General features: G+C 33.7%; 1 protein-coding gene across 2 annotated transcripts; it reads right to left on the bottom strand.

Annotated features, from left to right (window-relative positions):
- Positions 1-1,378: 1,378 nt before the first annotated feature.
- Positions 1,379-12,970, bottom strand: LOC115448626 (prostatic acid phosphatase). Of its 2 annotated transcripts, XM_030176114.2 has the most exons (9): positions 12,521-12,970; positions 10,863-10,956; positions 10,575-10,773; positions 7,187-7,342; positions 6,868-7,112; positions 6,506-6,672; positions 5,405-5,508; positions 5,231-5,319; positions 1,379-4,118 (listed from the first exon to the last, which is right to left on the bottom strand). In XM_030176114.2, the coding sequence occupies exons 1-8, from the start codon at positions 12,746-12,748 to the stop codon at positions 5,259-5,261; spliced, it is 1,254 nt and encodes a 417-aa protein (XP_030031974.2). In that variant the 5' UTR covers positions 12,749-12,970; the 3' UTR covers positions 1,379-4,118; positions 5,231-5,258. The 2 variants fall into 2 exon arrangements, with proteins under 2 accessions (XP_030031974.2, XP_030031973.2); XM_030176113.2 differs by lacking the exon at positions 5,231-5,319.
- Positions 12,971-14,018: the final 1,048 nt, after the last annotated feature.

Here is a 14,018-nt window from a genome sequence, read left to right as displayed (position 1 = left end):
CCATATATATTATAATTCTATTTGGCACTTACTACTTAGTTTTAACAACAGGACATTTCTTTATTATAAATGTATTGTTAATATTTTATTTTCGTCATTAAAATTAAGAATGTTAAGTAAAGTTAACCGCTTCTTCTTTTGATTTTGGCACATGAATGAACAGTTTTAGTACGAGTTTTTACATAAAAGCACCCAGCAATATTTATATGCTGCCCTACTCATTGTAGCGGAGAAGTAACAGATATAAATCAAGACGTTTGTTTTGTTCTTAGGTGTAACAACTGACAAAAGTTTGTGTATGTGCGATGACGTCATACAGGGATAATGTCATGTAACACCGCGTTTTAACGCCAAATTATAAATGAAAAAACAAAATCACGGATTTTTACTAAGTTGAGCATATTTGAACAATAAAAATATAACGCTATTAGTAAATAGTACTCTGTCGTTGTACATAATTTCATTTAAAAAAAATGTCACCCCCTTATTATGTATATATGTAAGTACTTAGTCAATTATAGCTTTTGCATGCTTTTCGTCTGCGTGGATATTTTCCAGGATAACAGTCTTACCTATCGACATTTCTTTCAGAGATATAAAGTGGGTGTAGGTATTTAGTAACACTACCTACAATCTACATTACAAACACGGGCTTTATCGTATGGTGAAATGTCATTAGCATTCACAGAATACGGCTTGTTCTGTCCGTATTCTTGGCTTAAATATACGCAACGGGTATAAGTATTTGATTACGTAATTGGATAAGAAACACCCAAAATCTTCACAAGCTTTTACGCGAACACATCGATAGCATCACCTCTCTTTTTTTCCAGGGGTAGGCAAAGCATATTACACTCCCATCTCCTACTATAACAAGTATTGTTATATGCCATTAATAGGTGACAAGCCTATTGCGATTTACCAAGCGCAATTGCAGACTGACCACTGAGGTCGTTTACAGTCATATTAATGATTTTAATATATTTTTCTCTCTTCAAACAATTGTGTGCGTTCACTGTTGTGTTCCAATTTAAGGATATTGCAGCTAGTGCAATCCTTGGGCCTTATCAGGCAAATGAGTGACAAGTCTAATGCAGTGCCATGTGCGTTATAGAGCTGTTTTTATAGGGCACGACAAAGACTACTTGCCCAACGTCCTAGGGTAACCTAGTCCTTAATGGCCTTAGGATTAAATTCTCGCATAGTTCCGAACGACTATTGACGACGAGGACGTCCTCAATGGTCGTCGTCGTCAGATAGGAATCTGTCGATGGTGGTTACATCTGTTGCGGCCTGTCTAATTTCTTAGTCCTTAAACCTAGAATCTACGTCACGTTAATACTTAAATAAGGGATTTATGACAAAAAAAAAACAGAAGTATTTTGTTGCAATAATTTTATTTATTTATACCACATTAAGATACAATAGATAATAGAAATATAGGTACACTTGTAGGTACATAAGAAATAAATCCAGTTATCGCCAATAGGCCTTATTTTGGATAATATGTTGGAACAATTGAAAAGTAACTTTCAAGACGAAATGGCAATAACTAATTTGCCAATGTTTAAAACAACCTCCAAAACTGGCAGTATATTTTTAGAACCTCGAAAGACAATTTCCTATTGAAAATTTCATTTAGAAGAAAAATTTCGGTTCCGATCTGCTTATACATAAAATCGAAACACCTATCAAATATAAAGGTATACCTCATAACATGTCTACGCTACATTATGTTGGAATATTACTTTAAACCACATTAATATGCATATCATGAAATTCATCATTTAATCTATAGATATACCAGAACACCACGTACGCTACACATTTAAAGCAAAACCTGTTTAAACGCACCACCCGGTCGGTAGCGCACGCTAAGTAAACATAAGAGATCTCGGAAATTGTAAGATAGTCATAGAGAACAATGTCTTTGGACAAACAGTACCATTCTCACAGTTCAGTACCCAAGTATTTTTCCACCGTATGAGAAATAATATATAATTAATATCAACAAATAAACTAATGCATCACCTATAGGCAAAAAGTTAGTCATAAATAGTCATGTTTCGACAAGCCAATTCGATTTACTTGTGCCTAATTTTGGACACCGCACAAGTTTCGTAAGTTTTATTATCGTTGACAAATAAAAAAAAAACAAAGGTTTTTGCGACCATCGTCGTTGTTCTTGCTATAAAAAATATAACTTTATTATAATGTAAATTTTAATTTTAATATCAACTGTCATAACAAGTCGTATAAAATTGTTACTTCAGTCTTTGACTCTACTCATTCAAGGACCACGCAATGGTTACTATAGTGTTACCATCAAGCATTTACACCCTATTCAATATAATAGTCAAAATTTTGTCTCAATGTATACAATGTTTAGCAATAGATATAATGATTCAAACATAGTCTACAGTTATAATATAAACTCTTAGAAATACAAGTGACATAAAATCACAAAAGAAGTTGTAATCTTTTGTGACAGCGAAGAACACACATTGTGGTATAATATCGTCTGACGTCACAACTCAAATTGTGATACGATAATTTAATATCATTATACAAATACCTTCCCTAGGTTTAAGTATATTGGCCTGTCTATTTATGATGTTGGAAAAGAAGTTCAAAAATGATACGCGTAGTACAATTAGGTACTAAATTAATTTCGCAACTTAACATACATCAACAAAATATAAAAATGTCAAGATTATAGCCTCATCTCGCTGGTTACTCGTATCAATTCAAACTCTCCACGAAGACCTTATACTAGACACTATGATATTAAATGTTGACACATTTCATAAAACTTGCATGTGTTTAATTAATATACATTTCAAAATATCGACACTACTTGAATAAATTACAACCTTGATAAAATTCACATTTAAGATACACATTGAGCCTTATTATAACCACACATACTATACCAAGTAGGCAAGACATCGAAAAACTCTGTACTTCAAGTGGACTTTCATTAATAAGTACCAATGACAGAAAAATTTCACATTCCTCAAACCAGGCCTACATTACATTACGTGCACCACTAACCCGCGAAACTTTGGTACACGCGTAATTAACGTTCGAAAATTCCAACTTACATACCATCACAATAGAAAAATAATAGAAAATACTGTATTCTTAGGAGCATAATTCTTAAATTGCGAACCAGTAACGCTTATTTGAGCAATTTTAACACTATAAAACAGTCGTAATATATGTATTTTCGTTGGAAAAATTAGTAACGTTAATGTAAAAAAATTATAAAAATTAATCCCCGTATTTGTAACTTCAATGAGCGTATTGCTTTGTCCATGTTTGTTTCGTTCTCTTGACAAATAGTGCGCAGTACTTCAGTATGTACTGGTTCATAATGTTTGTAAGTAAGAGGGTCCACAAGCCTTTTAGTGATAACACTCCAACTTACAATGGTATAATTAACAAACGTTCCATTATCTCTCCATATCCAAATATTATATACTTATAGAAATGAAAGCCCTTATACGTACAGATCAAATATTCCGGTGAACTTCTGAGATAAATCGGTAACTTAGCATTTACAATCTTATGTTTAAAATGATATACACCATTCGGCAAGTCGCGAGTAGTATTAGATATGTCTCTTGTGCACCATTTATCCGGACTGACAGATTGTACGAAATAAACAACGTAAACTCTACGTAGTCAGATCAAAAAATATAAAAAAATAAATATATAACAAATATAAATGTATAATCGACAAATGACTAATTGTATAAAAAGTTAAACAAACGTCTGAAATATTATGTTTTACATCAAAGTTCTCAGATGTCCACAGGCTCTAAGTACTACCAGCAATTTTAATCATTATCATGTGTGAATAAGATACTATTATATTGTCGGAATATACATAATTAATATAAATAAGTTATGCGTGTCAAGTACACATTCAAATTCAAACGTGTTCTTGTGTTGATTTAAAACAACTTGCAGTATCCGTAACGGGCCAGGCATAACATCTTTGCAAGTGATAAGTTCACGCATAACACGAACAGAAAATGATTTAGGAAGGCCCGGATTTTAGGATAGTTAAAGTCGGGGATCCAAACTTTGAGTAGCCGTAACCAGTAGTCACTCTGAAAACAAATCGTAACGAATTAGATCAACAGCAAAACAAATAAACCACTACACCAGAGCCACTGAATAAATTTTCCTACAGTAAAAGCAAGATATTGTCGTTACCTACTTCTTACGACATTTGCCCTTACTGTTAACGTACATTGATTATAGTTTTTACAACATTGAAAATAAAGAAAGCGAAACATCAAACCTAATAACTAAGAATAATTGCAAAAAATCTCATATTTGGAATGCGCCCACATTACACATGCAATTGCGTGACAGCGTCAGCGGTGGCCCTGCAGTAGACGAAGGCCCCTGTCTCGTGAAGGACCCTTGTGATGGTAAATGGCGATTGATAATTATTTTACGCTTTAGGCCGATCCATTAAATTTATCAAAAAAAAGGCTAATTATAATTATTATTATTTGAATAAGCTGCATTAGACCTGTGCAAATTCACTATCAATCAATACGTGATCTTCAATCGCGATTTTCCGTCCCGGGTCCCTTCTCGCCTTCCCTAGTCTCTGCCTGGACATTCATTTGAAAGTACGGATACATGTAAGACCACCTTTTTCACACACAAGGTAAACACTGTGGTGAAGGCCATTTTAAGAAAATGAACTGTTTTATTCTTGTTACCGATTCCAAATTGCAACCTACTTATATTCTTAGAAAAGTTATTAAACATAAAACATTCATTAGTAACTATAAAATGGAAAAAATATCAAATGTTTTATAGATATTTTTTTTTACGGTTTAATTATTTTTGGCACAAAAGGAGTACTTTTTTTAAAGTTTCCTTTTTATTCCTACTCTAATTTATATTGATGAGATCCAATCCCTTCCTTAAGCTAATATCACTTTATAGTTTACACTAAATATCAGATCAGTGCAAAGGTGTCGCAAAAAAAAGATAAAAACAAAGTAAAGTAAAATGGTCGCCGAGCAGCAATCTGAACGAAGCTTGGGAAAGGTCGCATCTGCTGGGGCCGTCGCTGACAGTAATAATAATGGATCGCTAGAAGTGTTGTCGCAAAATTAAACGATTACTTGACGCCCTGGTGCCCGACTTTTTGCCATCATTCTTCACAGAATGGCGTCGCCAAATCGCGTAAAACACTTACGTGCTCACCGTACTTCTCTCAATGGTAATTAACGTTGAATTTGGATTGCGATCCTATTCACTAAATTTTCGAACCCACTCCGTTGCCTGCTAAATATAAGGCAACCAATATTTGTTATTTCATGGGAAATCAGCAAAACATCTCATATTATTTTGTAAATGTAAATAAATTTACCCGTAATTATGCGACACCCTAGCGAAGTGAAGCTTATGCACGATATACATCGTAAAAAATATAGCCAAACCGACAAAGAACGAGACTCCAAGCAGCGGGGGGAACTGTAAAAAAAAGAAATATTAATATTAAGTACTTAGAATACATAATATATGAGTGGAATAAGATCCGCTTTGGATCGTGTGCAAATGGATTCAGACATGACTTTGTTCCATAATAGAACGCGCTTTAAATAAGGACAAACTTATTATATATTTAAACTGATTGCTAACTTGAGGAAAAAACCATTTCATTATATTTTTTTACACAACACATTGACGTATAAAAAATAAACTGAAAACATAATTATGTAGGATATGGGGACTAGAGCGCAAGCGACGACATCGATAATACGGTATTTACAAATTATGCCGAGGTCAGGTGGCAGGCGTCCAAAGTGCATTAGCTATCGAAACAATTAATTTGATGAACCAAGTTTTGGACATTATAATTTCTAACACTCGGTTTGATTCGACGTAATGCGCCAACGCCTGTCAACTGAACTCGATCAAAGTAACTCATGCGCAGATATCTACGATAAAACAAAGAAAATACAATAGCAAATTACTTGTTACTAAATTAATATATAACTAGGATTTTCCTGTCTTAGAACTATACAACTATTATAACCATACTTTATTTTTACTATTTTTAAAGATTGTTAATATTTTAAATGTACGATTAGTCAAATTCCTTCCTGTCATACCTTCTATATCTTCCTCATAACACATTCCAGTTAGTTAAACAAATTAATCACGGTGCAAGACCAAGCACTAAATGTCATTTAGTATGAATAAATCATATTATCTATTTTGAAATATGATTGTCTCCTTTCATATCCAAGTTTTCGATTAGTTTTACTTTTGTTGAAATTATTATGTAATAATCATGAAATTAATAATTATTATTTTAAATTAGTGCATAATCATATTATTTATTGATTTAAAAAATTTGATAAAAATGCGACTTCAAAGACGGCTACTATCGAATATTGCTATTACAAAATATGCAAAATCTATCACACACATGCAAATGTATACGTGACGATTACATTCTGCTTACCTGTTTGCCGCATTCATAGTTCCAGTTAACAGTCAGTAAGTTACGGTACAGTTCATTGAAACGTGCGATGGGGCAGTCCTGGGCGCAGTGCGGCAGGATCAGAACACGGGGCTCCACAATCTCAGTCGAATTACGGTAAGATATGCGCACGTAGTACCTCACGTCAACTGAAATACCAAAATACTGTTTTACAAAACGAGAAGTACGAAATTAGTTATCAAAATTAACGCACAATACAGTTTACTCGCCGAGACTCAGCTGAATTATTGTTTTAATCTTACTAAACATAGTTATTTAATTATCCATCGCAGAGCAGGTTATATTAATCGAACATGCTATTCCTAACCAACATAGATCCTCACCCTTGATCAATTCCATGAAAATGGTGGCGGTATAGGGCGGGCAGTTCTTGTCAAAGACGCCCAGCGCGTTGAGGATATTCCCAATTGTATAGTCGTGTCCGCTGTAGATGGCAAGCCGCGGCAAGGTATAGTTGCTACCAATGGTCTCATTGGAAATTATGTACATCATAGAGCCAATAACATCCTGGAGGAATGGCCCGGCCTTCAGCCTAGCGAGCATCGGCGTCATAGTCGATGTAACGAAACTGGAATTATTTAAACCGTACACATTCTGAACGTTTATACATTAAAGGGGACGTTTCTTGGCTATGTTTGTTACCTGTAACAGGCCGGCTCGCGCATCTTGTCAGGAAAGACTGACGCCGTCCAGTTAGGGAGGGTGAAATTGTACAAGGACTCAATGTAAAGTGTGCTATAAATATCAACGATATCGTCATAATCCTTCACTTTCATACCGCTATTGATGGACAGGTACCTGAAAGAGAATATTATATTACAAACAAAATAACAATTTTAGTCCTAGCTTAAAATTCAAACAACTGTGAACAATATTCTTTTAGATAACGCCCATATTACTATAGTCACTAAAATATCATCATTCTATCGTAACATTGTAGTTAATGTTACGCCTACCCTACTCGACAGCCGTGTGCTACACACGCGCATCAACGACATGTTTTACCCAACTACACTAGAATATACACAACGCTCCAGTACAGTAAATGCGAGCATTATACTGCTTGTAATTACAATTCATACAAAATAAAACGCGATTTAAAAAACGATAAAAATATTTAACTTTATTTTATGAGTCGGTGCACAATTTAAATTGAACACTGTTATTGTGTATTTGCTCAGTAATAATTAGCTACAATTTACATTAGGGGTCGAATACCGAATCTCCTATTATTGAAGTCTGTACAATTTGTAGTCCGCAGCGATATCTGAGCTACAGTGGAATACTCGCAAATTCTAACATATACCTAATCCATGAACCATGGCTTATGGTGCAGCCACGTGAATAGAAGGATATTGCTCATTGTGTTAACGATAAATGCTATTAACAATGCAGCGCGGCGTACGCGCAATATTCTACAATTTAAAAATATCGTAGATACCTACTCGTCGGTGTCATGGAAAATGAAACGAGATGGACATACTGAAATTGGGATGCCGAGACTTAGAGAGCAAAGAGACAAAGGGGTCAATGGAGAGTGCTAACGGAACAAGTAAATGTGGTGCCAAGAGACCCATCAAATAACTGTCAGATTGTATTGCAAATTAACTTCTATAATATAAATTTATAATTATAATAATGTATTTCATTCATTAAAGATTTTTACTTCCTTGTCTAATGAGAGCGTAGGTATATTCTAAGGACAACTGGAATGTATTTGATTCGAAATGTCGAATCCGGGGGCTGTAACCATATTCTGTAGATGTTTGGATTGGATATTTTATCAATATAGCAACATGATAAATAAAAATAAGCGAAGCTATAAATATGTAATTTTTGTCTCAACATACAACTTACCTGAAATTATTTCATAAATCGCTGGTGAGAAATGGTATTATACTCAATTTATTCTTGTCTAACAATAGTAAGTACTTATACTACGTTAATATTGACATTGTGACCATAGTTACGAATTTACAATTACGCAAAAGCATATACATACATATTATATAATTATCTATCAGTCGCATGCACTATACATATATGCGCAGCCAATCATATTAAAAGAATTACAAATAAATTAATATAAAAGTTTTGTTACACAACTATTCACATGTTTACTCCAGACAGGCTTTCATCTGCAACCTTTCTTGGTCAAAAAATATTACAAGTTAACTTTATATACATATACTTAAATTTCTTAAATCTAATGTCTATTTAATTAATATATTAACAGGAGACATTCAAGTTGTTATAATATAATTAATTAATTAATTACGATATTGACATTCCTAGACATCAGCATTTAACGAGACTTGATAACACTAAATATATGTGATAAGTGTAACGATACTGTTTCCTATACGAAATGCCAGGTTCACAGTAACCAAGGAAAACAGCAATAGTGATTAATATTTGATCTTATATTATCATCAATCAAGATCTCAATGTTTGTCGCCCACTTACGATCAGCGTTGGATGTCTCTAGGCTAAGTTTCATCTATCACCCTATAGATCTTCAAAAAAGCTTTTAGTGTTCAACCCATTGCATTTCGCGCTAGTTTATAAATAACCCATAACGACTAAACTGCACACTGGCAGAGCTACAATAAGAGCGTAGATTGATTGTAATGTCCAATGAACACAAAAAACCTTTTAATTTATGATTCATTTGTGAGTAATTATCATAATCGCCAAAATACACAATAATCATAATGACCTTTGCAAACGAGCTTTCAGTGCCGATAACAAGTGATATGCCGCCGTAAGGAAAAAGGACGTTACTACATATATTTTTTGTACGGAGATAAATAAGTGTTGTTAAATTAGGTTGTTTAATGATTACGAATTTAAAAAAAATTAAGGTACAATGTCTTCTTTTCTCATGAAGGTGGATATTTTACCGGATTACAATTACAATATTATGAATATATTATTATCTTATTATCTTATCAATTATATTTGTATGTACACACTAAAATGTACTTATACTGAGTTGAAGTAAAAAAACTAATAATTTGCTTCTCTCGAATAATTAATGTTGCATATTTAAATTTTTAAATTAATATTTATTGGTTTTAAGTTGTAAATAACCTGATCTCTAATGATATCCAACCAGAAATTAATCTACTACAAAAGGGATTATATGCAATTTTGTAAAAAAGCTTTTAGTGTTCAACCCATTGCATTTCGCCCTAGCTTTTAAATAACCCAAGCAAAACAGTTTGTAAAACAGCCATGAATTACAGGTTTCCACAGGTCTTGGTACGCCATCCTTGTTTGAAGAGGAGCCGAAGTGAGGCATTAGTGTCATACTCATCGAATGAAGCTTTTTGTGTGGAGCGCACCTCACACAAGAATCTTCAGGTGACGGTTATGACAATCTACGGACTGATCTGCTTTGATACGTAGTTTCATTGCATTGACTTAATTTGATTTTCTTGTTTATTCTTTGGTGAACGCTGCTTATAATATAATGATTGGTAGAACAGTTAAAATTAACAATGTCAATTGTTTAAATCAATATTAATACTAATCGGAAATACTCATTACAATCCTACTTTTGTAAAAATGTTTTTAAAACTATGAAACACTGTGGCGATTAATACATTTATTTTTACATCCAAATTGGAAAGCTCCATAATTTTAATAATTTAAATATTGTAAAATAAATAATTGATAGTGTTATTTGTATACTACAAATACTTGTTAATATATAATTCTCTAATCAATACTAGCTACTTACATTTTCAATACATTTCTTAATCATATTTAATGAATATTATAACTATTTCAATATTGAAACAGAACTCAAATCCACGGTGATAGAGAAATATAATTACAAGGTACATGATTCATTGTATTAAACAATAATAATTGAATGTGATTTTCGTATTATAACATTTATTAATTTAATGCAGTATTAAGTACACAATTCATGTTATTTGTTAGTGTTAGGTACAGCATTCGCAATGTCCGCATATCAAAAAGTCGCAATAAAATGCAAATAAAAAACCATTCAACAACTTACTCCATGAGATTCTGAAAACGATTTAGCCTGTTTTTGTATTCAGTTGTGCGCTTCAACTTTTCATACTCTCTGTCAAAGGCTGGACATTTCCTCTTCATTGCCAGAACCTCATCTTCATACTCTGGGACAGTGTGCACCGGTACTGGCTGCCAATTCAAATCATTGTTCCAAACTGCTTGCCCTTTGGGTGGGTACATTCCTAGGAACAAAGAAATTGGAAAATTTTCACTTACCTACGAATTTATGTTTATATGTATACCATGAGTAAGAATGAGAATGTTTACTCACCAGCTAAGTTTACTTGAGCAGACATAAGGGTGCGATCGACATCAGTAGACCTCACATATATTTCAGTAGGATTGAAGTTAGCAGACACCAAATGCTAAAAACAAAGAAAAGATTGTCTTTAATTGAATGAAACAGCCAATAGTTCCTGGAATCCATGATATCTGGGCCGCATAACCTATGGATAATACCTCCCTGTCCCATCCCACCGCAACTCCAGGCACATACTAGCCACCCTCTTTTACCTGCATGCTGAAGTAGCACTGACCTCCACCCACCACCCACTCCCCTTCATATATAGAGAAGGGTGGTAGACCCCACCTTTGACCTCTGCCCTATTCTATTTTTGTAGCTTTTGCCTCCTGTTTGGCCATCCCGTTTCCCTAGTAGTTGATAAAACAAAGAAGTCCCAGCAACATTGTGCCATACAACAAAAAATCAATATCAGTGCAAAGTATGCAATATGTGAAAATTACACATAGTTTTTAAATGTGCAGCATATTAAATGTACATTGTATTATAGCGCCTAATGTACAAAGTGCTGAATAAATGAGTTTGTCATAATGCTATTTTAGTGCTTAACTTGCATATATGTTGTAATGGAAAAATGCTTAATAACAAAATTCAACACTATAATTATTATTGTGTTGGTAAGCAGTTTAATCAATATTGTGTTTTGATTACCGAACCCATGCAAGGCTTTTCTACTTTTGCTTATAGCTTTGAATATGAACATTGAAGATTAAGGTTAAATACATACTTTTATAATAAAACAAGAAAATGCATATATAAATGTTGGTCTTCCTGAATAATACCTATGTATTGTCCATTATAGGTGGTTTGACTGATCACATCAAAATTACATGCAATGCAACATAGAGTACAATAAGAATATATTCTTTTGATTGAATTCTTGTTAACAATGCAACAAGTTGTTAATTACTTATTATAGTACAATATGAATGCCTGTGGTTATGCATAATGCTTTAGATCAAGTGTTCAAGGGAATCTAAACTCAATCCAATAGGTTATAAAGTGATAATACTCATGTTTGAATTTCCATCTAGGTAGATATCATAGCTGATAGTACATATAACATTTTAGTTAGGCTAGCACCCAGTTCAATGGCCCCACCCACCCCTTGTTCAAATACAAAATCAATACAGACTCGAGTGCGCACCGCGAGCTGCGCACTTGCGCTCTTTTGGTTCCTATATAGGTACAATGAATCACACATAAAAATTAGCAGATGAAAGATTTTGTTCGCATAATCTGCTGTGAACTACATTAGGACTGTGCACGTATACGTTATAATATAAGTAAAGCCGAGCGGACGCGAAGTCCGCTTAGATTACTTACTTAAAACTGCTTTGACAAAGTAGTTTTGATAAGGATAATTTGTACCGGTAAACAGATGTTTTGCTTAACTTATAGGATAAAAACTATATATTATATACATTTTAGGAGCCTAAAAATATTAAGAATAGTCTTTTGTAGCCTTTGAAATAAGAATAGTAGCAGACGTATCAATAGGTTAAGACAAAAGAAATTTTGCAGAAATAATATTTTGTTATGCTCACGTATTTTAGCACTTGAACCTCGACATCATTTTGTTTTTATTATTCTTTTTACACATTAGTTAGATATTTATATGTACTTACCGCATAGCGCTTCCGAAGCCATTGTCCTAAAGCAAAGTGCTGCCTCTTCCCTTCATTAGTCAGCTGTCCAGGTTTCACAGGCCAGTTGGATTCGTTGTGCCATGGGTCGTTGGGGTAGAAGTTAACGGGGGTTCTATCACCATGTCTATAAATAACTGCAGCATATCGCACGTTATCTTCACACACCGCGAACGCCAGCAAGAAGAAAAGAGGAAATAATGTAACCATTTTAAATGTACAAATTTAAATTTGCCTTAACACGTCAAGTCACTACGAATAACCAAGCTAGACTCCCGTTTGCGCTTCCCAGTCCCAACTTCCAGCGGCCAAGTCCCAGGGCCTGAATAATCGTTACAGCCTCATCTAGACCGGAGGGAAAGAGAACACAGAATAACATGCACTACTCGCGCTGATAATGAGATATAAATGGCGTCGCCTCTATTTTCTTCTCGCTTGCACTCACTGTCGTTGATCACTGTCGATACAGTGTTGCCAACTAAGTTTTAATAAAAATTAAATACACAACATTTACGTTTTAAAAATATTGAAACAACATTTTGTTATTACTTTTATCTCGAAGTTTTTGTCTATTTAACTAGACGGCAAAGGAAGATTTCTAAGACTCGCTCAAAAATCAATTAGTAGCAAACTTTAACATATGGCACAAAAGATGCAATACTATATTTTTGTATTTACATCATACAGACATGCAGACACAAAATCTTACTAATATTATAAATGCGAAAGTTTGTGAGGATGGATGTAAGGATGCATATATGTATGTGTGTATGTTTATTCCTCTTTCACGAAAAAACTACTGAACGAATTTGGATAAAACTTTATAGTAATGTAGATTATACATCAGAATTACACATAGGCTACAATTTATAGTGATTTTGTGTAATTTGGCCATAACATAACGATACATATCAAGTAAGTCGGAAAAAAATTACTATCTTGGCGTACGCTTTCTAAACCGTTCGAGTTAGACAAAGATGATGTACTCTAGGATTGTTTGTCTTATAGTTCTAAATAAAAGGCCGCGACATCATATATTTACCTTTTATGTCGAAGCCTCTATGACCAAACTAATGATTTTCTCAAAATCTATTGAACGGATATTTATGAAGTTTCATATGGATATAGTTGACCCTGGAAAGGTAATATATACTATTATATATAGGAAAATATATAGCAAGACTTATCCCAGAAAACTCCTTCACGCGGGCAAAGCCGCCATCAAAAGTTAGTATAACATAAATGCACCTAAATAGTCTATAACATTAAATTTATTTATTTTTAAAGATGGTTTTGCGACGTGAATCGGATTTGTGGCCGATTTAAAAATACATTAACAACCTGTCCCGATTCGCCTATGTAGCCAAACATTGTTGCTTAAATTTTCTTTCTGTCGAATAAAAGTAGCCTATGTCCTCTATGGGGCTCTAAACTATCTTCATACCAATAACTTGCAGGTGTTTATGAGTACTTTTGGATG

This window comes from Manduca sexta, chromosome 27 (genome assembly GCF_014839805.1).
Source record: "Manduca sexta isolate Smith_Timp_Sample1 chromosome 27, JHU_Msex_v1.0, whole genome shotgun sequence".
Lineage (NCBI taxonomy): Eukaryota > Metazoa > Arthropoda > Insecta > Lepidoptera > Sphingidae > Manduca > Manduca sexta.
This window is presented reverse-complemented; position numbering and strand designations above follow the sequence as displayed.

What these genes read in the sequence shown, in the direction of transcription:
- LOC115448626 (XM_030176113.2), bottom strand. Translation starts at nt 12,748, where the DNA reads ATGGTTACATTATTTCCTCTTTTCTTCTTGCTGGCGTTCGCGGTGTGT. An exon ending in CGTTTTCAGAATCTCATGGA is followed by an intron (nt 7,343 to 10,574) that starts GTAAGTTGTTGA and finishes ATTCTCTTTCAG; the next exon opens with GTACCTGTCCATCAATAGCG. An exon ending in CGCGAGCCGGCCTGTTACAG is followed by an intron (nt 7,113 to 7,186) that starts GTAACAAACATA and finishes AAATAATTCCAG; the next exon opens with TTTCGTTACATCGACTATGA.